General features: G+C 36.4%; 2 protein-coding genes, 1 long non-coding RNA gene and 1 pseudogene across 7 annotated transcripts; 1 reads left to right on the top strand and 3 right to left on the bottom strand.

Moving 5' to 3' along the window:
* Positions 1-5,575: 5,575 nt before the first annotated feature.
* LOC140856106 (uncharacterized) lies at positions 5,576-7,337 on the bottom strand. Its single transcript, XM_073253274.1, has 5 exons — positions 7,148-7,337; positions 6,466-7,051; positions 6,301-6,393; positions 6,122-6,205; positions 5,576-6,041 (listed from the first exon to the last, which is right to left on the bottom strand). The coding sequence occupies exons 2-5, from the start codon at positions 6,730-6,732 to the stop codon at positions 6,024-6,026; spliced, it is 462 nt and encodes a 153-aa protein (XP_073109375.1). The 5' UTR covers positions 6,733-7,051; positions 7,148-7,337; the 3' UTR covers positions 5,576-6,023.
* Positions 6,851-11,059, bottom strand: LOC140856286 (uncharacterized; annotated as a pseudogene).
* A 3,876-nt stretch (positions 11,060-14,935) lies between these two features.
* On the top strand, positions 14,936-21,584 carry LOC105041646 (sulfate transporter 1.3-like). 5 transcript variants are annotated; one of them, XM_073254085.1, is made up of 16 exons: positions 14,936-15,132; positions 15,403-15,449; positions 15,671-15,752; positions 17,080-17,472; positions 17,563-17,611; positions 17,705-17,912; positions 18,018-18,192; positions 18,289-18,354; positions 18,460-18,573; positions 18,686-18,802; positions 18,887-19,013; positions 19,117-19,403; positions 19,494-19,684; positions 21,050-21,135; positions 21,247-21,323; positions 21,441-21,584. In XM_073254085.1, the coding sequence occupies exons 4-16, from the start codon at positions 17,134-17,136 to the stop codon at positions 21,582-21,584; spliced, it is 1,980 nt and encodes a 659-aa protein (XP_073110186.1). In that variant the 5' UTR covers positions 14,936-15,132; positions 15,403-15,449; positions 15,671-15,752; positions 17,080-17,133. The 5 variants fall into 5 exon arrangements, with proteins under 5 accessions (XP_073110186.1, XP_029119358.1, XP_010916916.1 ...); XM_029263525.2 differs by having other exon boundaries at positions 15,677-15,752; XM_073254084.1 differs by lacking the exon at positions 14,936-15,132 and adding an exon at positions 15,170-15,242 and having other exon boundaries at positions 15,677-15,752.
* LOC140856531 (uncharacterized) lies at positions 21,085-21,557 on the bottom strand. The gene is made up of 2 exons (XR_012139787.1): positions 21,418-21,557; positions 21,085-21,302 (listed from the first exon to the last, which is right to left on the bottom strand). It is a non-coding gene; the product is annotated as an uncharacterized lncRNA (long non-coding RNA).
* Positions 21,585-22,488: the final 904 nt, after the last annotated feature.

A 22,488-nucleotide genomic window follows, 5' to 3' on the forward strand; every position in this document is an offset into this window, starting at 1 on the left:
GGCAGCAGGGATTCGACTTCCCCTAAAGATAGAGAGGAAGTTGAACATAGTTTTATTGTTAAAAATATATAATATTTTTTCAGAAATATTTTCTCTGTAGAGATTTTTAGTAACTTCTTTTTTCCTAAAGGATGCATGAAATTGTATCTTAACTAGAAAGAACGATTTGTTTTGGCTGTCGTTGAAAAATTGGTTGGTCAACAAGGCTCATGAAAGACAGATGATAACCCTTCGGCCATTGGCTGGCCTAGCCCATGTAGATGATAATTATTTATATTTATTGGAATGGTTATGAAAGAAATTTGTATCCTAACACAAGGCAATGCCCAAAGCTCTGGGCCATCTATATGAGATGCCTTGTTCAATAATTTTGGCTGTGAAATAACTAAGGAAAACCATGTATCCTAACTGCTCAATTCCTCCTTTCATTTTTGTGTTTCTGCTTGATGTTAGTCTGCCATTCCCCTCGGTACACAATCTGCAAAACATTATATTAAGCCAACTTCCGGACCAACATCTTCCAGTTCAGAATGCTTGCAAGCCAAACCCTCCTGCTCCACAAGCAAGTGCTCCATATACGTTTCAAGACATTGCAGAGGAGCCTACAAATGCTGTAATATAAAGCTTCCACCTGATTTTGCCGTATATAAGTTCAAATCATATCTTTGGTTCGTGAAAACTAATTCAATATCTTCTTTAAATGATAGAAAACAAGCATGCTGCCATCCATGGAGGCAATTGCACAGGAGTTTGATTACTCATTCATGCACACGGACAGCTATTTTTCAGATGATATCGACTTTTAGAAGGCGTGCAATATATAGAGTACTCATGAAAGACTTGTTCAATTATTGATCTTGGATGTTGTTGGCATTTTGCTGCATCATTCTTTTTATCACTTGGATGGGTGCAATTGCAGCTAAATACCACTGTATCTTTCACATCTTAACTATTTACAGCTAATGTTTCAAGGTAACCTTTTGATTCGGAGATTGTAAAACACACAAGACTACTAGTCATTTTTGTGCCTGTGGCCATCTCACAATAAAGAACCGGTTTCTAAAAAAATACAAGCAAATATAGGACTGAACACACAAAGACCTACTTGCTTATCTGGTGTAATGTTTGCGAATTGTTGTAAGAAGATTCTAATGAAGTTCAAAAATGGTATGAGCTGGTACATGGTGATGTGAAGAGATACTGAATGCGAGCTTAAGCCCACCGAGCAACTCATTGGTACTAGATTAGCTGATCTCCCATAATTCTTGAGAGCAGTTCCATGCTTGAATCCTCTTAGAAGTGGTTCAGGTGTGGTTTGGCACGGTATAGACAGAATAAAAACAAGTTTTTGGGTCAACTTGGCCAGTTAATTTGGGTTTTGGGGCCAATTGGCTACTCGAGCTGGCCCCCTCCAAGATCTTCTAACCGAAAAGCGTATTCATATCATCGGTTATGCCTAATTGAATAGCCTACCGAAAGTTTTGAGGGCCTATTGATCAATTTATCCTTATGAGCACTCCAGTTATTATCCAATACTACGCTGTATATCATCTATGCAATAGTCCTTCAAGCATCCAATGCTCGAGGGTTGATGCTAATGAGATCAAGATCACCTAATACTGTCATAACGAGGCCAAGGGCCCACCACAATTAAAAATGGGCTGGTGAACCACGTTTCCAGGAAAGAATTAAAGCTTTGAAGTATGAAAAATGTTTCACCGCACCACTCTATTCCCACTTTAGTTCTCGCCCTGCGGTGATTGGATGGATGGTATACGAGACCCACCTGTTACCTATGTCACTCTCATGTACTGCATCAGTCCCATTCATGGTGGCCTGGTACTCTCAATGGGAGCACTCTCAAAATTTTCTCAGAATAACCAACATGTCTCAAAATACTTAGTTTTGTTGCTTCTTTTCCATTAAAGTAACAAACTAGGTGATAATAGAAAAATTGTATAAGTTAATAAGGTCAAATGATGCAGTCCATGAAGTCACTAGAGTTTGGTTACTGATAGGGGTGGCAATACCTAACATTGACTTGCCAAGTAGCATGAACTCATCCAAAATTTGGGTCGAACCTAAAACCAACTTATTTGTAAATGGATGAGAATGGGTTGAGAGATTGCAATCTGAAGTCACTTCAACCTGACCCGAATCTAACCCACTGCCGCACTTACTTCGCTCAAAGTTACCAACCCGCAGGAATTTATCCGAAATAAATATTTTTGGGTTTGCCATTTTAAATTTTGGTCAAAAACTGATCACCTCCAAAACTGATCCCACCCCCCACCCACCTCAAAAAAAAAAAAAAAAAAAAAAAAAAAAAAAAAAAAAAAAAAAAAAAAAAGCTGAAGCAAGCAATTTCTTAGACAAAGTCCTCGTCCCCCCCCCTTTTTTTTTTTGTTATTTTTTGTTTTCCCTTTATGATGGAGTTCATCACCGTTTTGCATAAAAAAATAAAATATTTTTCTTCTTCTATTCCTTTTTTTTTTTTTCTTCTTGCTCTTTTCTCCACTTTGTTACAAAGAAGCTAGACGGTAAATAAATATTGGAATGCAAGAGTTGGAATGGGTAAGCGCTACAACTTCTTTCCCTTTGTTTTTGCAATCCATTGCTTTAATATAACTCAAAAAATATAAAAATTCTTCTTCCATACTTTTTCTCTTTTATTCTCACTTTTCTCTCCACGTTCTTTATTGGAGCCCAAATGTTGGAATTAATGGTAAATCGTACGAACTTCTTTGCTTGCTTTTGCATTCTGTTGCTTTGTTAGGAATTCAAAAGATGCAATTCAACTCATTCTTTTTTTATTCTATTGCATAAGATTTTTTTTTTTTTTTCTTTCTTAATTTCTCCTCCTTCACGGTGAGCAAAAAAATTTTGAATAGCGCTAGATTCACTTTTTATAAATATTATATTATGAGTTTGTCTTACTTGCATTGAATAAGTTAATCAAATGGATCATCAATAAAGTTAAAATTTAAGGATTTTAAGTACCCATTATAACTTGGTTCTTGTGTCCTTTTGTTAGACCTGTTCTCTTGTTTTTTAGGTTTTAATTGAGGGAATAGTTTGATAGTCTTTTTGATTTTTTAACTAAGTTCACAACCACAACCATCATTTTCTTGTAAAATAACCATAACCACCAAACAATGTCCCACACATGTCAACTCAGCCCTAAAGGAATCTGTTCACCATCTTGCCATCCTTTTTCCTAAGAACACTTGCGTCCTATACCAAAAGAGTCCTTGCTAAATACCCTTCTAGAAGTTCAGTCATTAGGAGTTAGATCCCAAAAATAACTGGACATCAGTTGGTAAATTTGCTAAACTTGAAGTAGGCAAAAAACTTGCTTAGAGTTATTATTGGTGACCAGGTTCTATGTCCTGCTTGTGCCTATTTAAAGTTTATTATCCGATTACTTGAGTGGTATGTACTGTCTTTAAGCAAGAAAAGACGTAGTTTAGCACATCTTAATCACGTGACCCATTAACCGGCACTCTTGTCACCCCTACACCAGCGAGAAACAACAGGGTCTACATATGATTGCTGGACTCTAGAAAAACATATGCGAGCAAGGTAAAAGTTTCTGGGTTAACATCATATGTCGAACTTTGATGATACGTGGATCCTATGTCCATTTCAAGCGAGGATTTTTGTAGCTTAATTAGCCAACAAAGAGACATGCTATCTAAATTTCTTAAGTTTATGTATCCTAACTCCTTGTAGATAAACAACCCATTGTACATAGGCCTGAAGGTCATCCATGAGGATTGTTTTCATTTCTTCCTTGGGTATTTTCTCGATTATGATGTACCAAGTAAATGCTATCGTATGCATGGCTGCAAGTATTATAGTAGTTATAAGCATTCCTATTTATAATTTTTATTACTACTTAAATTATTTATAATTTCACATTTCTGTGAAGTGTTTGTCCAAAAAAGAAAAAAGAAGATATATTAGAAATTTCAACATCAAAAGCATGCCTTTTAGGTTTATGTGATTTCGATAAAATCTAAGTAATAAAATCATCAGGTTGTTATTGTCGGATTTTTGGTTTCAAAATGAATTTAAAAATAGTTTATTTTTTGGTTTTACATTTACTTTTCTGGAGAATCAAAAGCCAAGTCTTTATCGTTTGGAAAAATGAAATGACAGTCTTTACTATTTTGGAAAATGAAAAGATTATATGTTTAGTGTGGGGTTTGAATCTGGTATACAGTTGGTATAAATACATTGAAGGATATTGTGGTCAGCTAGCATCCTATGTAGGAGGCAAAAGATGAGATTTGATTTCTTGGGTCTCGATATGGTTCTTAAATTCGAGTATTTCTTCGTATGACAGTTTAGGTCTATAAATATCTTCCTTCATTTTATAAATGAAGGATGCTAGAAAATCCAAATCCGGCTGAGGGGAGAAAACCAACTGCTTGTAGATATTATTTTCTTATATTTGAGGAGGTTCTGAAGATTAAAGGACTTGTGGCATCTTGTCAGGTTTGTGCTTTATAAAATTTGATATGAAATTTATGGATGGATAAATGATTATTTATCTAATAAATTTATAAATAGCTAACAATTATAGCGTCTATTCACTATAAAAAATTTAATTTTTTACGATAAAATTTTTTCATCGCTAAAAATCATATTTTCATCGCTAAAATATTTATGACGAAATATATCATCGCTAAAAGTTTGTAGAGAAAGCCTCGTAGCAAAAGACCTTAGCGACGAAACGATTTTATTTCGTCGCAAAAAATAGTAAACCTAGACGATGAAATATTCGCTGTATTAGCGATGAAAAAATTTTATCGCAAGAACTTAAATTTTCGTCGCTAAAATTGCAATGAAAAATAATTTCATCGTAAAAAATAATTTTTTATTTTTTAATTTTTTTATATCTTAACGATGAAAATTGAATTTCATCACAAATATTAGCGATGAAAATAATTTCATCGCTAAATATAGTGATTAAAAAAAAATATCCTCTTATTTTTTGAGACGAAATTTTTCTTTCGTCGTAATTTTTTGCGACAAAAAACAAATTCGTCGTAAAACATGACGACGAAATTCGTTGCAAAAACAATTTGTCACAAAAATTTCATCACGATAATTGTGATGAAATAAAATGTTCGTTGCTACAATTGCGACGAAATTAAAATTTTATCACGATAATGGCAAAGAAATAAAAATTTTGTCACAATAATTATAATGAAATAAAATTTCATCGTAAAAAATTAAAATTTTTAGCGACGAAACTATTTTTTCGTCGCAAAATTAGCAATGAAATAAAAAATTTCATCGCAATGTATAATAAAAAATTTATTTTTTTGGGTTCATAATTTTTTTTTGTGACGAAATTAATATTTCATCGCTAAATTAAATTTTGGATAAAACATTTAATTTTTATTTTTTTTATCAAAAAAAATCTGCTCAAATACAAATTCTCAGATCAAACATATTTTATATAACAATATATTAATACAATAGAAATATTCTAATTCAAAATACCAATTCTAAGTAACAAAAAGTTTCATAACCATCGTTGACATATACAAAAATATAAGTCCATACACCATTTTAAATTTAAAAAAACTACAAACTAGGTATGATCCACTCGTTGGCCTCGTTCCCTTCTCCAGGCGTCGATCCTTGACCCGATATGTGTCGTGACGGTGGTGCAGAGGCAGCGTCATGTGACTGTAGAGGTGCTAACTCAGAAGCATCAATACCGAGCCGTCCCACCATCGCAGCTACTATCCTCTCGAGCGTCTGACTACGATTCATCCAGTAACTAATCTGATCTTGCATCATGCTCATGGATGTCCTAACTATCTCTGACACCGATGCATCATCAGACTGGTCGAATGACAAACTGCGTGATTTTTTAGACCGCATGCTATGATCAGATCCTAGCTGCCGCTCGAGGACGGTATCCAAAATCGTATCATCTGTCATCAAACAAACCTGCTGCGATCCAGTATCACCATCAAATCCAACCTCCCTCGTCGCCTGCTCTCTCAATTGTAACATTTTTCCTTCACAATAAACCAAATAAAATCATAAATTTTTTTCAAACTCTTTAAAAGTATTCAAAATGTAGAGTAATGATACTTACATGATGCTGTCTCGCCTCCTCGGTCATGAACTCGTCACTCTTGTTTTGATAGAATTTAGCATAGGCGTCGACTCTGGATAGTCCCTATTCAAACAAAAAAAAAGAAAAAAAAAGATATCAAAATAATATAAATATTTAATAAGAAGTTATAAAGTATGATTGTAAATATAGTTACGTACTATCCTCTTCATTCTCTGTGCAAAAGAGGCACTTCCTTGCGTGTGAATAGAATCAATCTTACTCCTATTCACCTTATTCGCCTCCGATCGTCGCTACAAAATACATACAATTATAACCAATACAAGACATAACAAAATTAAAATAACTTGAAACACTAGACATACCTGAAATGCCTCACTTCCAAAATGCTCACATAACCACCACCAATCGTCACTAGGCCCAGCCCAATTTCTGTATGGCTGGGTCACAGGATCAATCCCCTTCGCCTGCAGCTCATTATAGTATTTATGAAGCCTACATCGTCGATCTCTGTATCTATTTGCAGTCATTTTGAGAATACATGCCGTCACTTCTTCGTCGGTACAATCCTCGAAGTCAATATTATCCCACACAGTCATCATACCAAAAAGCAAATACATAAAATTATTCATATAATAAAAAATTTATTTATATAACCAAAAATAATATGGATCATGTAATGATATGCAAGACATCCAAATTTAATTCTTACCTTGATGTGAGAGACTAGAGCATCACGTTATCGAGGAGCTACATGCTTGAAATTTTCAGCAGCCTACGAAAAATGATTCCACATATACAAACTGATCTCATTTGCGACGATACTAGCCTCTGTGCTAATCGGATGATCTCAAAATATCTGTATCTTCGACTTTTCATTGTGCGTATGCACATATTTTTCCAAAATAAGACCCCTACTAGGACCACGCACTGCACATCGATGCTGTGTTCCTGCATGTAAAAATTGGTGAAATGAACATATATCATGTATCACTAAATGCATATAACAAAAAAAAATATATGGTTTATAAATTGATAGAGATGTACCTGTAAGGAGATGATGCTGCGGTGCCATGACCTCCGGCTGGGCAAGCTCTGGCTGAGCACTAATCTACTCTGTAGACTCAGACAACTGAGTCTCATCTAAATCTCTGACTCATCATGCAAAATGCTAAAGTGAGGACGTGTATCATCAAGCGGAGCCTGCTGCCTATCTCGTGAACGTCTACGTCCAGGATCAGTCATGATGCTTCAATGATTAAAATAATTTAAATCAGCACATAATCAAAAAAACTCAAGTATTACATGATGTAACAAAAAAAATAAATTGAATTACTTATTTATATTAATTATTGTTCTCAGATTTTGAACTCGTATCCATATAGTCATCTTCGACGGGAGTCATAGAAGACTTCAACCCTGAAGTGCTATCATCATCGTCGTTAATGAAGTCATTATTGGATCATGCTCGTGCCCGTGCCCTTATCGACGATCCAACAATAGAAACATCATCAGGTTCATAGTCGTCTCTTTGTAATTGTCCTATGTCAATCGTATTATCTGGCACCAATATGTTATCTGGTGCTTGCATTTGATATGCTTCGTTTTCAATAATTGCACGGACTTCATTCTCTAGATCTTCATCGTTCGGGCATGTGAAAAGTGCGGGATCAAACAAATGCCTATGCTGAGCCCTTATTGTAACTTGCCAAGGCTCTTTCATTTTGTTATCATCAATATACCACACTAGTCTCGCTTGCTTTGCAAAAATATAAGGATCACTTTCATACCATACATGACCAATGTGGACACTGACGAGTTGAGGATCTATAACAATTGGCCTGTGTCGTCCTAAGTCATACCATCAATACTTGAATAACACAATCCGTTGAAGATCACTATATCTCAACTCTATAACCTCATGCAGAACACCAAAAAAATCTATTATTTTACCCTTGTGCTCGCCCTCCACGCTTATTCCACAATTCTATGTGGTTCGATCGCGATCGCGATTTTTCGTTAAATGTTTTCCAATATGGAAGATCAAACAACTTGCTCCTTTTTCTCCAATTTTCGATACTTGTTCGCACCCCTACTTGGCTGGCCAGACCCTTACCAAATATGACATCCTGTGGGTTGGGTAACTGATTTAAAATATTATCCGTAGACCAGAATCTTGACTGCACACGTCGTTCATGCTTGCCGTTAAACTTAAAATTTCTCCTCCATCTATGATCATCTGACAAGAAACGTCGATGGCTGGTAAAATAAATCTTTCCACGAATACGATCCGATGTAATATCATCGTTACAAGTTGGGCATGCTTTATATCCTTTTGTACACCATCCAGAAATATCGCCATATGCAGCAAAATCGTTAACTGTCCAAAGCAGTGCTGCATGCATGCGAAAGATGCCTCCTGCAACATGATCATATGTTTCGCATCCTTCTTCCCACAAATATTGTAACTCTTCGATCAACGGCTCTAAAAATATGTCTATGTCTCTTCCAGGGGCACGAGGACCCAGGATCAACAAGGCTAGTAGATTAAAAGGTGATTTCATGCACTTTCATGATGGTAAATTATAAGAAAATATCATAACAGACCACATACTATAAGTAGTACTAAGATTATCATATGGATTAAATCCGTCTGTTGCCAACCCTAGCCTGACATTTCGTGAATCAGCTGCAAACTATGGATGTTCATGATCAAAATGTTTCCATGCATCTCCATCTGATGGATGTCTCATGACATCATCGTCGATATTATTTTTTTCCTTATGCCATCGCATGTCACAAGCAGTATGCCTCGATATGAACAATCGACGCAATCGTGATGTAATCAGAAAGTACCGCAAAATCTTGCATGGTATTTTCTTTTTCTTCTTATCCTTACCACGACTTTCTTTCCATCTGCTTGAATGACAAATCGGACATACTTGTAGATCTTTTTTATCCTTTCGAAACAGAACATAATCATTCGAACATGCATGTATCTTTTCACAGCGTAGGCCCAAGTCATCGACTCCCAAACCAAATTCTTTCAATAATTTTTTGGCTTCATAATGACTTGACGGAAGTAACTCTCCCTCTGGCAGTAAGTCCTTCAAAAATTTGAGCAACCAATTAAACGAATTGTTTGACCACTTACCAAGTGTCTTCATATGTAATAACTTTATTACGGCGGACAACAGAGAGTACTTCTTACAACCAGGATAAACATCACTTTGTGCATCTCTTAATAGACGCTCGAATCTATCATTTATAGATATGTTACTGACCTCTTCAGCTTCTTGTCTCGGAATGGGATGCTGATGTTCTGCTCTCGCTTCTACATTTACTTCAAATAATTCCGAATGGAGATCCTCTAAAATTTCTCTATCTTCTGCACCGAGTGTTTGTCTTTTACGACTGCATGATCCACCGACTGACGACGAATTTATGGGACTCCTGGACAACATGCTCGAGCTAGTCTGCAAATCTTTACCATGATAAGTCCATCTCTTGTAAGTCACATCTATACCGTGTTCGTATAAATGATTCTGAATGTCCGATAAGGTACATCAAAATAAATTCCTACATCGACGATATGGACAACGAGCTTTTCCATCTTCTCTAGTATGATTGGATGCCACATTCATAAAAGACGTCACACCCGTAATATACTCAGGACAGAACTTATCACGCAATGACATCCAACTACGATCCATACCTACATATTTATGATGCAAACTATACAATCAATTTTATGTAATAATAGTTGACTAACGCCTTATATCTCCTACCTATAGAGTGATGGTCCTATCTCATTTAAGAACGTAAGAATTTAATATTGCAATACATGTCTTCTATACCAAAAAAATTTTAGTAGCATTTCGACGCAGTTCTCCAGATATACAAGCATTAAAGTTGTGCTATGTATCCAAATAACATGATCGAAAATACCGATAAAACTCTGTGATATAGAAGCACATGTGTTGTAATATTAAATTCATTCACGTGCCCAAACTATCTACGAGGACAATTCGAAAATAGTGTGTAAAGCACCAATATTTTTTTTCATAAAAAAAAAATATTGGTTTATACATGCTATCCTCGAATGAAAATTCTAAGGCTTATAAATTTATTATGCTATAATTAATATATTATTATTATAATTATTTTTATTTTTAATATATTTTTAAATCATAAGTAAAATTAATTATATCAAACAAATAATTATATCTAACATTATATCTAATTACTAAAGTAACAAATAATTACTTCTAATGGCTAAAATTAATTGAGAAAAAAAGAATAAAAATTAAAAAATATATAAATAAAAAAAATTATTTTCACCTTCAACTCTTCCGTGAATTCGATAGCTATGCAGTGACGGTGACGGCAACCGACGATGGTGGTGGCGGCCCGACGGCGGTGGCCCTACGAAACCAGACAAGCCAGGTAAGGGAGAGTGACAGAGAAAGTAAGGGAGGGAGACTGAGAAAGAAAATGAGGGAGGGAGACAAGGGAGGGAGGGGTCGACCGACGGCGGCGACAGTCTTGCAGACCAGATAGAACGCGCGGCAGGCGGCGGCGGGGGATGGGAGGCCGAAGCGGCAGGCGACGCCGCGGAAGGGGCAGCGTGGGCGAAGTGGAAGAGGGGCAGAAGAGGAGGAAGAAGATGAAGGAGAGGGCTCTAGGGTTAGGGTTTCGAGGGATTGGAGGGAACTGGAGGGAAGGAGGGAGAGGAGGCGAGAGAGGGAGAAGGAGGCGGAGAAGAGGGAGGATTCGAGGGACAGGGTTTGGGAGCGGAGGAGGAGGAGGTCGGAGTCGGAGAGGAAGCGGAGGGAGAGGGAGAAGGCGGAGGGAGAGGACAGGCGTGAGGTCCTCTGCGGTGAAGGGGGGACTGGGAGAGGGCCTACTCTTCTTCCTGGAGGTGGAGGCGGTGGAGGAGTGACGCTTTCCACCTCCCATGGGGGAGGGAGGCCTCGACCGGCGATGGTGGTGGGGAGGGAGGACTCGACCGGCGGTGACACAGTGGAGACCGAGAGGGAGAGAAAGAAATAGGATGGTGCGCGGAGGAGAGGGTACGAGGTGGGAGGGAGACGGTGCACTGGGGCTGGGCTCGATAGGCGACGGGGGGCGGGCTCGAGCGGCGACGATGGTGGGGAGGGAGGGCTCGATGGTGGCGGGGAGGGAGAGAGAGAGGATGGTGGTGGGGAGGGAGAGCACTTACTGGGAAGGATGACCGACGATCGGGGAGGGAGGACTGTCGCCGAAGATCGAGGAGGGAGAAAGATCTTTAACGACCGCGACGGCATGGGCAAAGGAGAGAACAAGAGGTTTATTTTGAATTGGGGCAAATTTTTGCCCTATTTCAAAGTCTTTTTTTTAATTAAAAAATATTTAGCGACGAAATTAATTCGTTGTGAAAAGTAAATATTTTATCGAAAAAAAATATATTTTTTGCAACAAAAATTTTTTCATCACAAATGATTAATTTTTTGCAACGAAAATTTAAGTTCGTCGCAAATATAAAAAAATTATCATAAAAATCAAATTTTTTGCAACGAAATAAATATTTCGTCGCATAAAATCAAATTTTTAGTAATGCAATTATTTTCATCGAAAAAAAAAAAAATTAGCAACGAAAAATTTTTCGTCGTCAAAAAAAATAATTTTTTGCGATGAAAAAAAGTTTCGTCGCTAAAGATCAATTTCTAGCAACGAAAATTAAAATTTCATCACAAAATATTCAAATTTTTTCAACAAAATAAAATTTAACGACGAAATAGTTTCATCGCTAAATATAAATAAAATTGATCGAAAAAATTCTTATTTTTTGCAACGAAATATCAATTTCGTCGCAAACAATGTAATTTTGTTTGCGACATAATTTTTTTTCGTCGCAGAAAAATATTTTTTTGCTACGAAAAAAATATTTCATCGTAAAAAAAATTATTTTTTACAACAAAAAAAAATTTATCGCTAAAGATCAACTTCTAGCAACAAAAATAAAATTTTCGTTGCAAAAAATATAACTTTTTGCAACGAAATTTTTTTCATCGTAAATATCTGATTTTAGGGATGAAATTTAAATTTTATTATAAAAGCTTAATTATTTACGATAAAATAAATTTCATCGCTAAAATTTTATCGTTAGAAATTAAATTTTTTGTAGTGATTGTAACTATATCAAGAACAAATGATTATTAATAAATAATTTTTGTAATGTAGCAAGATCGATGCATCTGCCTGTTCATCAACAATGTCGCTATGGCGGATTTTTTTTTTTTTTTTTGGTAGAATAAGGAGCAAAGCTTCATTATATTAAAAGTGTTACCATAAAACCAACACACTAAAAGACAAACCTACAGGTTGAGAAACCAAAACACAAATGGGAGCATTGTAAATGCACCTGAACACAAGCAAATATTTGTGAGCAAACATAAATAAATACAAGAGAACAACAAGCTGGGAGAGGAGAAGTTTGAAGAGCCTAAGACGCCAATTCCAGCAAGTGATAAAGTAGGCCTGCAAAGATGGAGATTCTTATATGCATCTATATTGTAAGTTGAAGCCTGACCCATGACTTGGGTCATGATTATTAGGGCTTCACACTGGGATCTGTAGAGCTCCAATGGTTCTGTTGGGTAAAGATAACTATATGACCTGCAGAAAATATTCAATATAGCAACAGCAGGCCCAATCTCCATCTGTAATTGATAGCTGTTTCTAACCTCCATCTGTAGGTAGCAATAAGAGGTTTGAAATATAACAGAGGGCTTCCATTATAAAGTAATGATAACAGCCAATCCTCATCCACATGTTGCACCACCAAGATTCTTTGGAATAAATAGTGGCTCCAAGAAGATGCAAATTGCGCCATATCAGAAGATGCAAGGGAACTTGCTTGTAAGGCAATTAGAGGAACAGTTGATTTGGAGGACCTTATGCCTCCGTTTGCAATGCAAATTATCAACTTGTTGTAGAAATATATATACGGCTAGAAAGATCCATAAGAAAGGATAATATAATGAAACTGAAGTGGCTCGTAGATAGATTAACAGTCTGACCAGATAATATGCAATAAGAGTCAATGATGGGCGGAGACAGAAAGTTTCATGGACAATGGCTCTAGAAACAAACACACAATCATCAGCGAAGAAGATTTGAGAAACCGAAGGACTACCTTTTATTTTATAAACTTTCAACATATGAACTTGTTCTGCATATTGCAGAAATCTACAGAAAAATCTTAGAACAGAGAATAAGCATGTGAGAGGAGAGTGAACACTCTTGTTTAAAGCCTTTGGATAAAATAAATCAATTCATAGGAGAGCCATTGACTAGTATAGCATAACTAGAACTAGTTATGCAAACTTGAATCCATGGAATGTATTTTTAATGAAACCCAAATTACTTCATAACTTAAAATCTGAAAGGCTAATGAATTTTATCAAAGGCATTCTCCATATTGATTTTCAGCATTATTAAGCTTCAGGGGCTTCACAAGAGAGTGTATTACGTCTTGAATCAAAAAGATACTTTGAGAAATATATCTTCTAGAGACAAAAGCCCCTACTTCAAAAGTGATAAGATTGGATAGGATCAGCTTCGTATGCTTCTCCAAAAGCTTTCCAATGATTTTGTCGATAATGTTGCAAAGACTAACAGTCTATAATCTATTACTGTTTTAAGATGGAAAACTTTTAGAATAAGGGTGATATATATGCGCTTCCAAGAGTTTAAGAGCACAAAAAATATTAAAAAAATATTTGACCGCAAGAATGACTTCATTTTTTATCAAAGGCCAAAATTGTTGGAAGAAGGATGCCGGAATTACACTTAGGCCCGGCGCCTTATCTGAATGCAAAGTCCTGATTGCCTCCCCAATTTTCTCCTCATAACATCTTGATAAAGCAAGTTATTTTGCTCATGATTAAGATGGCAAGTTCCATGGTTTTAAGATTGGGGTTCACCTCCCATCTATTTTGGAAATGCTCAAAAACCAGGGGAGACATGAGATCATGCTTATCCACCTTCTCTCCATTGCTAACTATGGCAGAAAATGATGTTTAACTTTATATAAATTGCTTGGTGCATGTGGATTTGGAGCCTTCATCAGTCAAGTTCACCTATTTTATTTTTATAAATATAGGAATGCATGGAGATATGCAACGCACAATATAATTCTCCTACTTACCATCGTCGGTAGAAATCTGGCGCCAAGTCCATTAGTGAAACCTTTCCCTGGCCACCGATCATGCCTACCAACCATTGGATGTGGATGGAACCCACGTACCCTCCGACACATTGAAAAAAAAGGAAAGAAAGAAAGGAAAAAAAAAAAGAAGAAGCAGAAACCGAGTGGAAAACGAACGCGGTAGGATGTTTTTGGTAAACCATGGGTAGAAAGATGTCGCTTGGATTCTTCGAATCGCATATTGCTGTCGGGTTACACGATTCATTGAACCTGGACGTTTTCTTTTTTTTTTTTTTTTTTTGCACCTTCATCCTCTCTCCTGGCTGTATGGATATGTTCCAGATCGTTCATGGCCATTAAGCGTGGGATTCCAGCTGGTGCGATCTTCCAACTGCAGAAACGGAAATGCTTTTGTAACACATAAATGTAACCCAAAATAGTGACTCAGCTGATGTGTTGCATTCTGATTGTTCCATCCATATTTACGTGGTCGGTGGTGACGGTTGAGTACTTTTTCGAGTGATTTTTTTGAGTTACCGTATGATTGCTCTAACAGAAAAAGGGAAATTCTAACGTTTTTACCCAATATAAGAATCCTCCATTAATTCTAGCCTGTTTTGTTACCTAACCCTTCCATATTTACCTTCTTATTTTCATATATTTAGAGGGGGTTTTTCTTTACTCGTTTCCTCACTCTTGACTCTTTTGGGGAATCTTAGGAAGAAAGGAGGAGGATTACAAGGGACTAAAAAATAATTAACCTGGTGGTGGGGCGGCCAAGTTGCCGAGCAGGCCATGGTCAAAGGTTCCTGCTCGCGGCTTTTGCTTGGCTTTATAAAAGGTTATCTTTTTCCTTTTCTCTTAAATCTCTTTTTAGGCTCTTCTTCTGCTTTTTTTCCCTGTTTGATTCCCTATATATTTTACAAAAAATAAGGATTGCAAAAGGAAAAGGTGAATTTTTTCCTTCTCCCTTAGTTGGACTATTTGGATGTCGCAATGTTGTTTCCTTTCGTAGGTTTGAAAATTGGGGATGATTTATGGTTCATGTCTTTTTTTTTTTTTTTTTTTTTGCTTCAAATTAATTTTTTTTTTTATTTTCTTTAATTCGTAGGAATTCATTTTGGAATCTTTTGATCGATCCATATTGGCTGCTTTTAGGTGAGTTTTACAATGGGTGTGACGTAAAGAATGATGGAATTTTATTTTGAAATTTAGGATATTCATAGAAGTAATAAAAAAATAACCCTTTTTTATTGTGAAAATTGATCTCTGTTTCTTTTCTCAATGAAAAAAGGGAGAGAGACAGAAAAGAATTGAACTTTGTTTTTATGGTGCATGTATTGATTTTCTGATCATTTTATTTTCTTTTCCTTTTCGAGGGAAAGAATTTGGCAGAAGCCCATCCCAAATATAATAAGCAAGCAGGAAAAGTACAACAGCAGTTAGCCAAGACAAACAGAGGTATAAAATAGGTCATTTTATTTTTCTTTATTTTTGATGAACACTTTATTTTTCAAATACACCTTTTCCCTCTTCTGGAGTGATCATTGGTCTGTCATTGAGGTTTTGTAGCATATGTTTTTCTTTTATACCCTGCCTTTTCTTCTCTGTCAACTAAAAGTCTTCATTTGTGAGTAGGATTTAAAAGTAACAGAAAATTTAGAAATGAAAATATATAAAGACAAAACTGCGGAAGAGCATCTGTATGCTAATGATACAATTTATTTCAGAAAAAAAAATCACTGATAGATTGTATGACCCTTTTCAAATCATCCTAAGCTTGTTCTAGCTTCTGTTTTATCCATTTGTAGGATAATCTTTACGCATGCATGGTTGTTTTTGATTACTGTAAACATCCTATGTTCATGGGTTATGCAAACATCATCTACTTTTCTTTCTGATGACTTACCAGTCAATAACCATGAAAGAAACAAATAGTGATAGCAAGTGTATAATGGATAGATAGGGAGGCGCAGGTATTCATATATTTTATTTTGTAGTATTAGCAACCATTTTGCAATTTGATGAGAAGCAAATTATTAGAACCGTGAATGGTGTCTTTCCTGGTGACCATATGCATTTAATGGAAGTTTCATGCCCGTTCACTTTGTGAAAACATCGCAATCAGAGAAGTCTTGTCTCATGTTCCCTCCCTATAGATGATTCCCAGCCTACTCACATCTATGGAAATCGCATATTTTGAATTAGACCAAAACAAGGAATATAGAGAATAGAGTAATCAATAATTACTTCCAAGCCAACACCCTACTAAGGTTGCTTATTGCATTTTTAGTTTTTTTCTGAGGGCATGGTTGTCTATTACATTGTGAGCCCTGGAGTTGCACTTTGATTAGGAGAAGTATGAAAAGAAAAAAGTGTCCTACTTTTTGCCAGGGTCTAATCTTTGATTATTTTTTTTTATGGCTTTCTGTATGTTGATTGTGGTACATATGCAATCTAGGTTCTCGACTGTTAGCTTGGTAGTTTGACTTGGAATTTTAATAGTGTTCTATGTGAATTACTTTTTGTCGTTCTATATTTCACTTGCTTACTTCACAAACATAAACATTTATCAAAACGACTGTACTGTTTGATTGGAATAGGGTATCTGAATGTCATTCTGCATTGTGTCTTACGACTGATCGATTGTCCTTTTTGCTAGTCTCCATCAAATGTTTATATTCAGTGCAACAGAAAATATGATAGAAACAAAGGCTGGATTATGCGCTTTGAATGGTATTTGTTTGTATGCAACTACTCCATCTATTCTAACTACTATTTTTTTCAGGTGAAAACTTGACACCCTGATCCTGCATCCTTGTGTCCATCGACAAACTAGTTCATGATGCGTCACTATGTTTCTGATGGAGTCGAAAATAAGGAATTGGATGCAACCAGCCTTCCCTCCTCAGAAGGCCAGAGAGAGAATCCACACTCTGTCCACAAGGTTGGATTTCCCCCTCGGAGGAATTTCTTCAGAGAGTTCAAAGATGTTTTGAAGGAAACATTGTTTGCGGATGACCCTTTACGCCCTTACAAGGATCAAACCAGATCAAGGAAGCTCATACTAGGCCTGCAATTTCTTTTTCCAATCCTTGAGTGGGGAAGAGAATACAACTTCAGTAAGCTGAAAGGAGATATTATTGCTGGACTGACGATTGCTAGTCTCTGCATCCCTCAAGTAACCATCTTCACACATAATAATATGATATGATACTTATGAGCAATATGGTGGATAACTTTTTTAACATGAGATTCGACTCCTAACTAGGACATTGGATATGCAAAGCTTGCAAACATGGACCCACAATATGGGCTCTGTAAGTAATATGAGTACTCTTTTACTTCATCATAACTTTTAGTTTGTTATGCAAAACCTTTGAGATGGGTTTCTTTCTTTCTGATCGTTGCAGACTCCAGTTTTGTTCCACCACTGGTTTATGCCGTAATGGGTAGCTCAAGGGATATTGCTATTGGACCAGTGGCAGTCGTGTCTCTCTTGCTCGGGACTCTTCTTCAGAACGAGCTTGATCCTGTGACAGAGAAGGAGGAATACATCCGGCTGGCGTTCACAGCAACATTTTTTGCTGGCATCACTCAAGCAGCACTGGGATTCCTCAGGTAAGAATTGGACCTCTTGTTGGTGCCTATTTTGCCTTCCTAACTCTAATTTCATTATCGGGTATATTTGCAACTCCAACTCATCTCACATGATCGCATTTTCAGATTAGGCTTCCTCATTGAATTCCTGTCTCATGCTGCCGTTGTTGGATTCATGGGTGGGGCAGCCGTTACAATTGCTCTTCAACAGCTAAAAGGATTTCTTGGAATAAGAGATTTTACCAAGAATTCTGACATAATTTCTGTTATGAAGTCTGTGTGGGGCTCTGCTTTCCATGGGGTAGGAAATCTATTGCTCCTTTTTGCTCAGATGAAGATTTACTCATTAATGCTGCAGTGGTATTGATAGTCTTTTATGAAATTTACCCTTTTGCAGTGGAACTGGCAGACGATACTGATAGGGTCAGCCTTCCTGGCATTCCTTCTGTGTGCTAAGTACATTGTAAGAATCTACTTTCGTTTCATTTGAATAGCTTAAAAAAATAATAATAATAAATCACTTAGTACTGCTGCTACTTCTAGGACTCTTATGGTTTGAGATCAACAGGGAAAGAAGAACAAGAGACTTTTCTGGGTTCCTGCAATTGCTCCATTGATCTCTGTTGTTCTATCCACCTTTCTTGTGTACGTAACACATGCTGAAAACCATGGTGTTCAGATTGTAAGTTTTTAGCTCTGTGATATTCATTCATGAGAAGCAAAATAGTCATTTTTTCTCATTGGGTTTACTGGATTCTATGGCTGAAACTAACTGAAATACTAATGCATGAAAGGTGAAACACATAGAGAAAGGCATCAACGCATCATCTGTTAGAAAAATTTATTTGACTGGTTCATATGCCAAGAAAGGTCTCAGAATTGGACTGGTAACTGGGATGGTAGCTTTGACGGTATGCTAATCATAAATCTTGATCACCAGCCAGGAGTGTAATGTGTTTGTCTTACTTAACACTAAACTGCTGTGGACTTATCAGGAAGCTGTAGCAATTGGGAGAACATTTGCTGCCGCCAAGGACTATCAGTTGGATGGAAACAAAGAAATGGTAGCACTGGGAACTATGAATGTCATTGGTTCAATGACTTCTTGCTATGTTGCCACAGGTAAGCATATCTGATTTACTTTGGAAACAGACGTTGAGTTGGTAAACACAAAAGCAAAATGCTGAGATTAGTGATTAAAAAAAGATTATGGTTTCATATGCAGGGTCTTTTTCACGATCAGCAGTAAATTGCATGGCTGGCTGCCAAACAGCAGTCTCCAATATGGTTATGTCAGTAGTAGTACTTCTAACCTTGGAACTAATCACACCTCTATTCAAATACACCCCGAATGCCATTCTTGCATCTATCATCATATCAGCTGTTGTTGGCCTAATTGACTATGAAGTTGCATTTCTTATCTGGAAAGTTGATAGATTAGATTTTGTTGCCTGCATGGGAGCTTTTCTTGGTGTGGTCTTTGTATCAGTTGAGATTGGCCTGTTAATTGCTGTAAGAATCTGGCCATCCTTTTGAATATTCACTGGACATACTTTCCTATTGGAACTTAAATGCAGTTCGATGATTTTTCCCCTTAAATAGGTCTCAATATCAATCGCTAAGATCCTTCTGCAAGTAACGAGGCCAAGGACAGCTTTACTTGGGAATCTTCCAGGAACTACGATATATAGGAACATTGAACAATATCCTGAGGCTACCAAAGTTCCAGGAGTTCTAATCGTGAGAGTTGATTCTGCCATCTACTTCACCAACTCCAATTATGTCAAGGAGAGGTAATGACTCATCTTACCATCTTGATGAATTTGATCCTTTTGGTTCTACTTTTTAATATTCAGGGGCTACTAGTTACTAATTTTATTTCTATCCATGATAAAAAATGAGGCTAGATATGCATGTGGAGATTTTAGTCGGGCTTCAAGAACATGCCCAAAGATTAGGGGTTGTTTGGAACCCTGCAGCTCCACTGCATACTGCAAGTTGAGCTGCAGCACTGATGCAGCTCAGACCCAAAAACCTTGCTTCTATTTTTTAGAGATAGTTGCATACTGTAGATTGAATTATACATCATCATACATATATGTACTCAGGGAGAGCTGCAGACAATTGCAAGTTTATATTTTTAATAATGCTGCCCCCAACCTATATTATCCAATTCTTTATTCTAAATCTCCATTGATTAGAGCAATCCTAGAAAATAACTTAATATTTACTTAAGGATTTGTTGAGAAGTTTAGAAAAGCATCTAAGAAAAACTGTAACTTCCTAGTGTTACCTTCCTTGGTACTGCAGTTCCTCCTCTGAAGTTTCAGTTATGCTCTTCCAAGGTAAATCTAGAATCTGAACTGAAAAATGCTAACCATGATTCATTTCATCCATACTGGTTTTCTATCTCCTAAGAGATCCTTTACACAATTCCATGGATCATGCCAGTCATTTTTGTCTGTTCATCATTAATTGTTCTCTTATATTTTAGCCATCATATTTCAACAGATTCACCATTTCTTCTGTATAGCTTAGATTTTTAGGATTTGGAAACTTGAAAGTTATCCATGCAAAATCTAAATTCCACACAAGAGAACTTGACGAAGAATTCCATTGCAACAAATAAGAAGAAAAGAGTACAGAGATGATTCTAGTGAATTCACTAAGGATACTGAAATTCCAAGTAACTTCAAGTGCTTCATTTCTCCTACCCTTCTTTAGAACGTGCTTGGAGATGCATAGAACCTCAAACCTACCCATTACCAATGATTGAATCATATGATGTAGTAGCTCATGGTCATTTGTGAACTAATGGACAACAGTGTTAAGGCTATCTCCAAGACATACCTTGCAGCTGCCCTCTGTTAAAAGTTAAATATTTCTATTTTGTTTCCTTAAACTTTAACACTGATTGTATCCTTTGATACTCTCACTTTCTTGAAAATTCCTAGACAAATCAAAATCAATACTCCCTCATCTCTTGAAACTACCTTCAATTGTTATATCATAATTCTAGCTCCTTCACTCAACACAGTTGAGGGTTATCTATCTTCAGAAATTTCAACCAGACTGCATGAACCCACTAATGAATTAAAAGTAGAGAGTCAGCCATAACAACACTGCATCATATTATAACAAGTCATCTCCTGTTTCAGGATCCTAAGATGGTTGAGAGATGAAGAAGAACAACTTGAAGCAAAACAACTACCAAGGATCGATTTCTTGATTGTTGAAATGTCACGTAAGATATCTCACACCATGTTTCCCTCTTCTCCTATATATTGATCTCCTAAATTCATGTAGACTTCATGAATGCTAGTCATTAACATTCACTACTTGATGTTCTTTGCAGCGGTGACCGACATTGACACCAGTGGTATCCATGCCTTGGAAGAGTTGCACAAGAGTCTTCAAAAGCACGACGTCCAGGTTAGAGCAAAACTCTCCTACATATATACCTTACTACTATATCTCAAATAATGGCAAACATTAGTGAAGGGATAAGGTCTGAAGCATGGCTTACAAGTCTGGATATGTTTCCTTCAGCTTGTTCTTGCCAATCCTGGTCCTGTTGTGATCGACAAGCTCCGCTTAGCCAAGTTCACAGGGCTCATTGGCGATGACAAGATTTTCTTGACGGTTGGAGAGGCTGTGATGATTTGTGCTCCAAAGGCAAGGGAAGACGCATGAAGGAAAGAGAAACTACTGCGTTACCTACATAAGTGAAAGAATATCTCGCAATGAATTCTGAGAACGGGTGCAGTAGCTCCTATCTAAGAGTTGGTGCAAAAGCTCTATAACAAGAGAGGGAGATATAAAGGACGGTGTTGTTATCGTGGACATCGCAAATTATTGAGTGGGGTAGTAACCCTGAGTGGATCGTGCACTTACTAAAGTTGTGGGCTAATGTGGAACAGTGGTTTTCTGGATAAGATGGAGATGGAATTCCAAATCTCTCTCTCTCTCTCTCTCTCTCTCGCAAACAGGCATGCACAAATTTAGTATCTTTGTATGAATAATCTAACCTTCAATGATTAAAGTTTATAATCTTGAGTAATCTATAAAAAAAATGGATTGTATTAAATATTATTTCTTTCCTTTCTATGAAAAGATTGTACTCATCACTGCTAAACCATGATCTATATTTAAATCGTTGATTTGAATGGTCGGTTATTTTTGTACCAAAAGAAATGGGTGGCTATTTATTTTGCATCACACGATCTGATATTATGTTCTAGGACAATTCTTCCAAGTGCATGCCGTTTGATATTTCCACCCATTTTGTATTCCTGAGACCATTCCAAAGCTTTGGATTGCCATATATTCTAACCCATTACATTATATTATGGCTGAAAACGGAATGGGTGCCGGCATTTTTATATCTATATTTATTTTATTTGATGAATATATATATATATAAATATGAATATTGATCTAATGTAAAAATTTATATTTATTTTAAATAAATATAAATATAAATTAAATATTAAAAATATAGATGTAAATATAGATATAAATTAGATAATTAAATTTTATGATTGTAAAATCAAAAATATTACTAACTGGATGATAATTAAATAAGATTACAAAAAGA

Source organism: Elaeis guineensis, chromosome 3 (assembly GCF_000442705.2).
Source record: "Elaeis guineensis isolate ETL-2024a chromosome 3, EG11, whole genome shotgun sequence".
Taxonomy (NCBI): domain Eukaryota; kingdom Viridiplantae; phylum Streptophyta; class Magnoliopsida; order Arecales; family Arecaceae; genus Elaeis; species Elaeis guineensis.

What these genes read in the sequence shown, in the direction of transcription:
- LOC140856106 (XM_073253274.1), bottom strand. Translation starts at nt 6,732, where the DNA reads ATGAATAATTTTATGTATTTGCTTTTTGGTATGATGACTGTGTGGGAT. An exon ending in TTGGAAGTGAGGCATTTCAG is followed by an intron (nt 6,394 to 6,465) that starts GTATGTCTAGTG and finishes TGTATTTTGTAG; the next exon opens with CGACGATCGGAGGCGAATAA. An exon ending in CACAGAGAATGAAGAGGATA is followed by an intron (nt 6,206 to 6,300) that starts GTACGTAACTAT and finishes TTGTTTGAATAG; the next exon opens with GGACTATCCAGAGTCGACGC.
- LOC105041646 (XM_073254085.1), top strand. Translation starts at nt 17,134, where the DNA reads ATGATGCGTCACTATGTTTCTGATGGAGTCGAAAATAAGGAATTGGAT. An exon ending in AGATTGGCCTGTTAATTGCT is followed by an intron (nt 19,404 to 19,493) that starts GTAAGAATCTGG and finishes CCCCTTAAATAG; the next exon opens with GTCTCAATATCAATCGCTAA. An exon ending in TTCAAAAGCACGACGTCCAG is followed by an intron (nt 21,324 to 21,440) that starts GTTAGAGCAAAA and finishes TGTTTCCTTCAG; the next exon opens with CTTGTTCTTGCCAATCCTGG.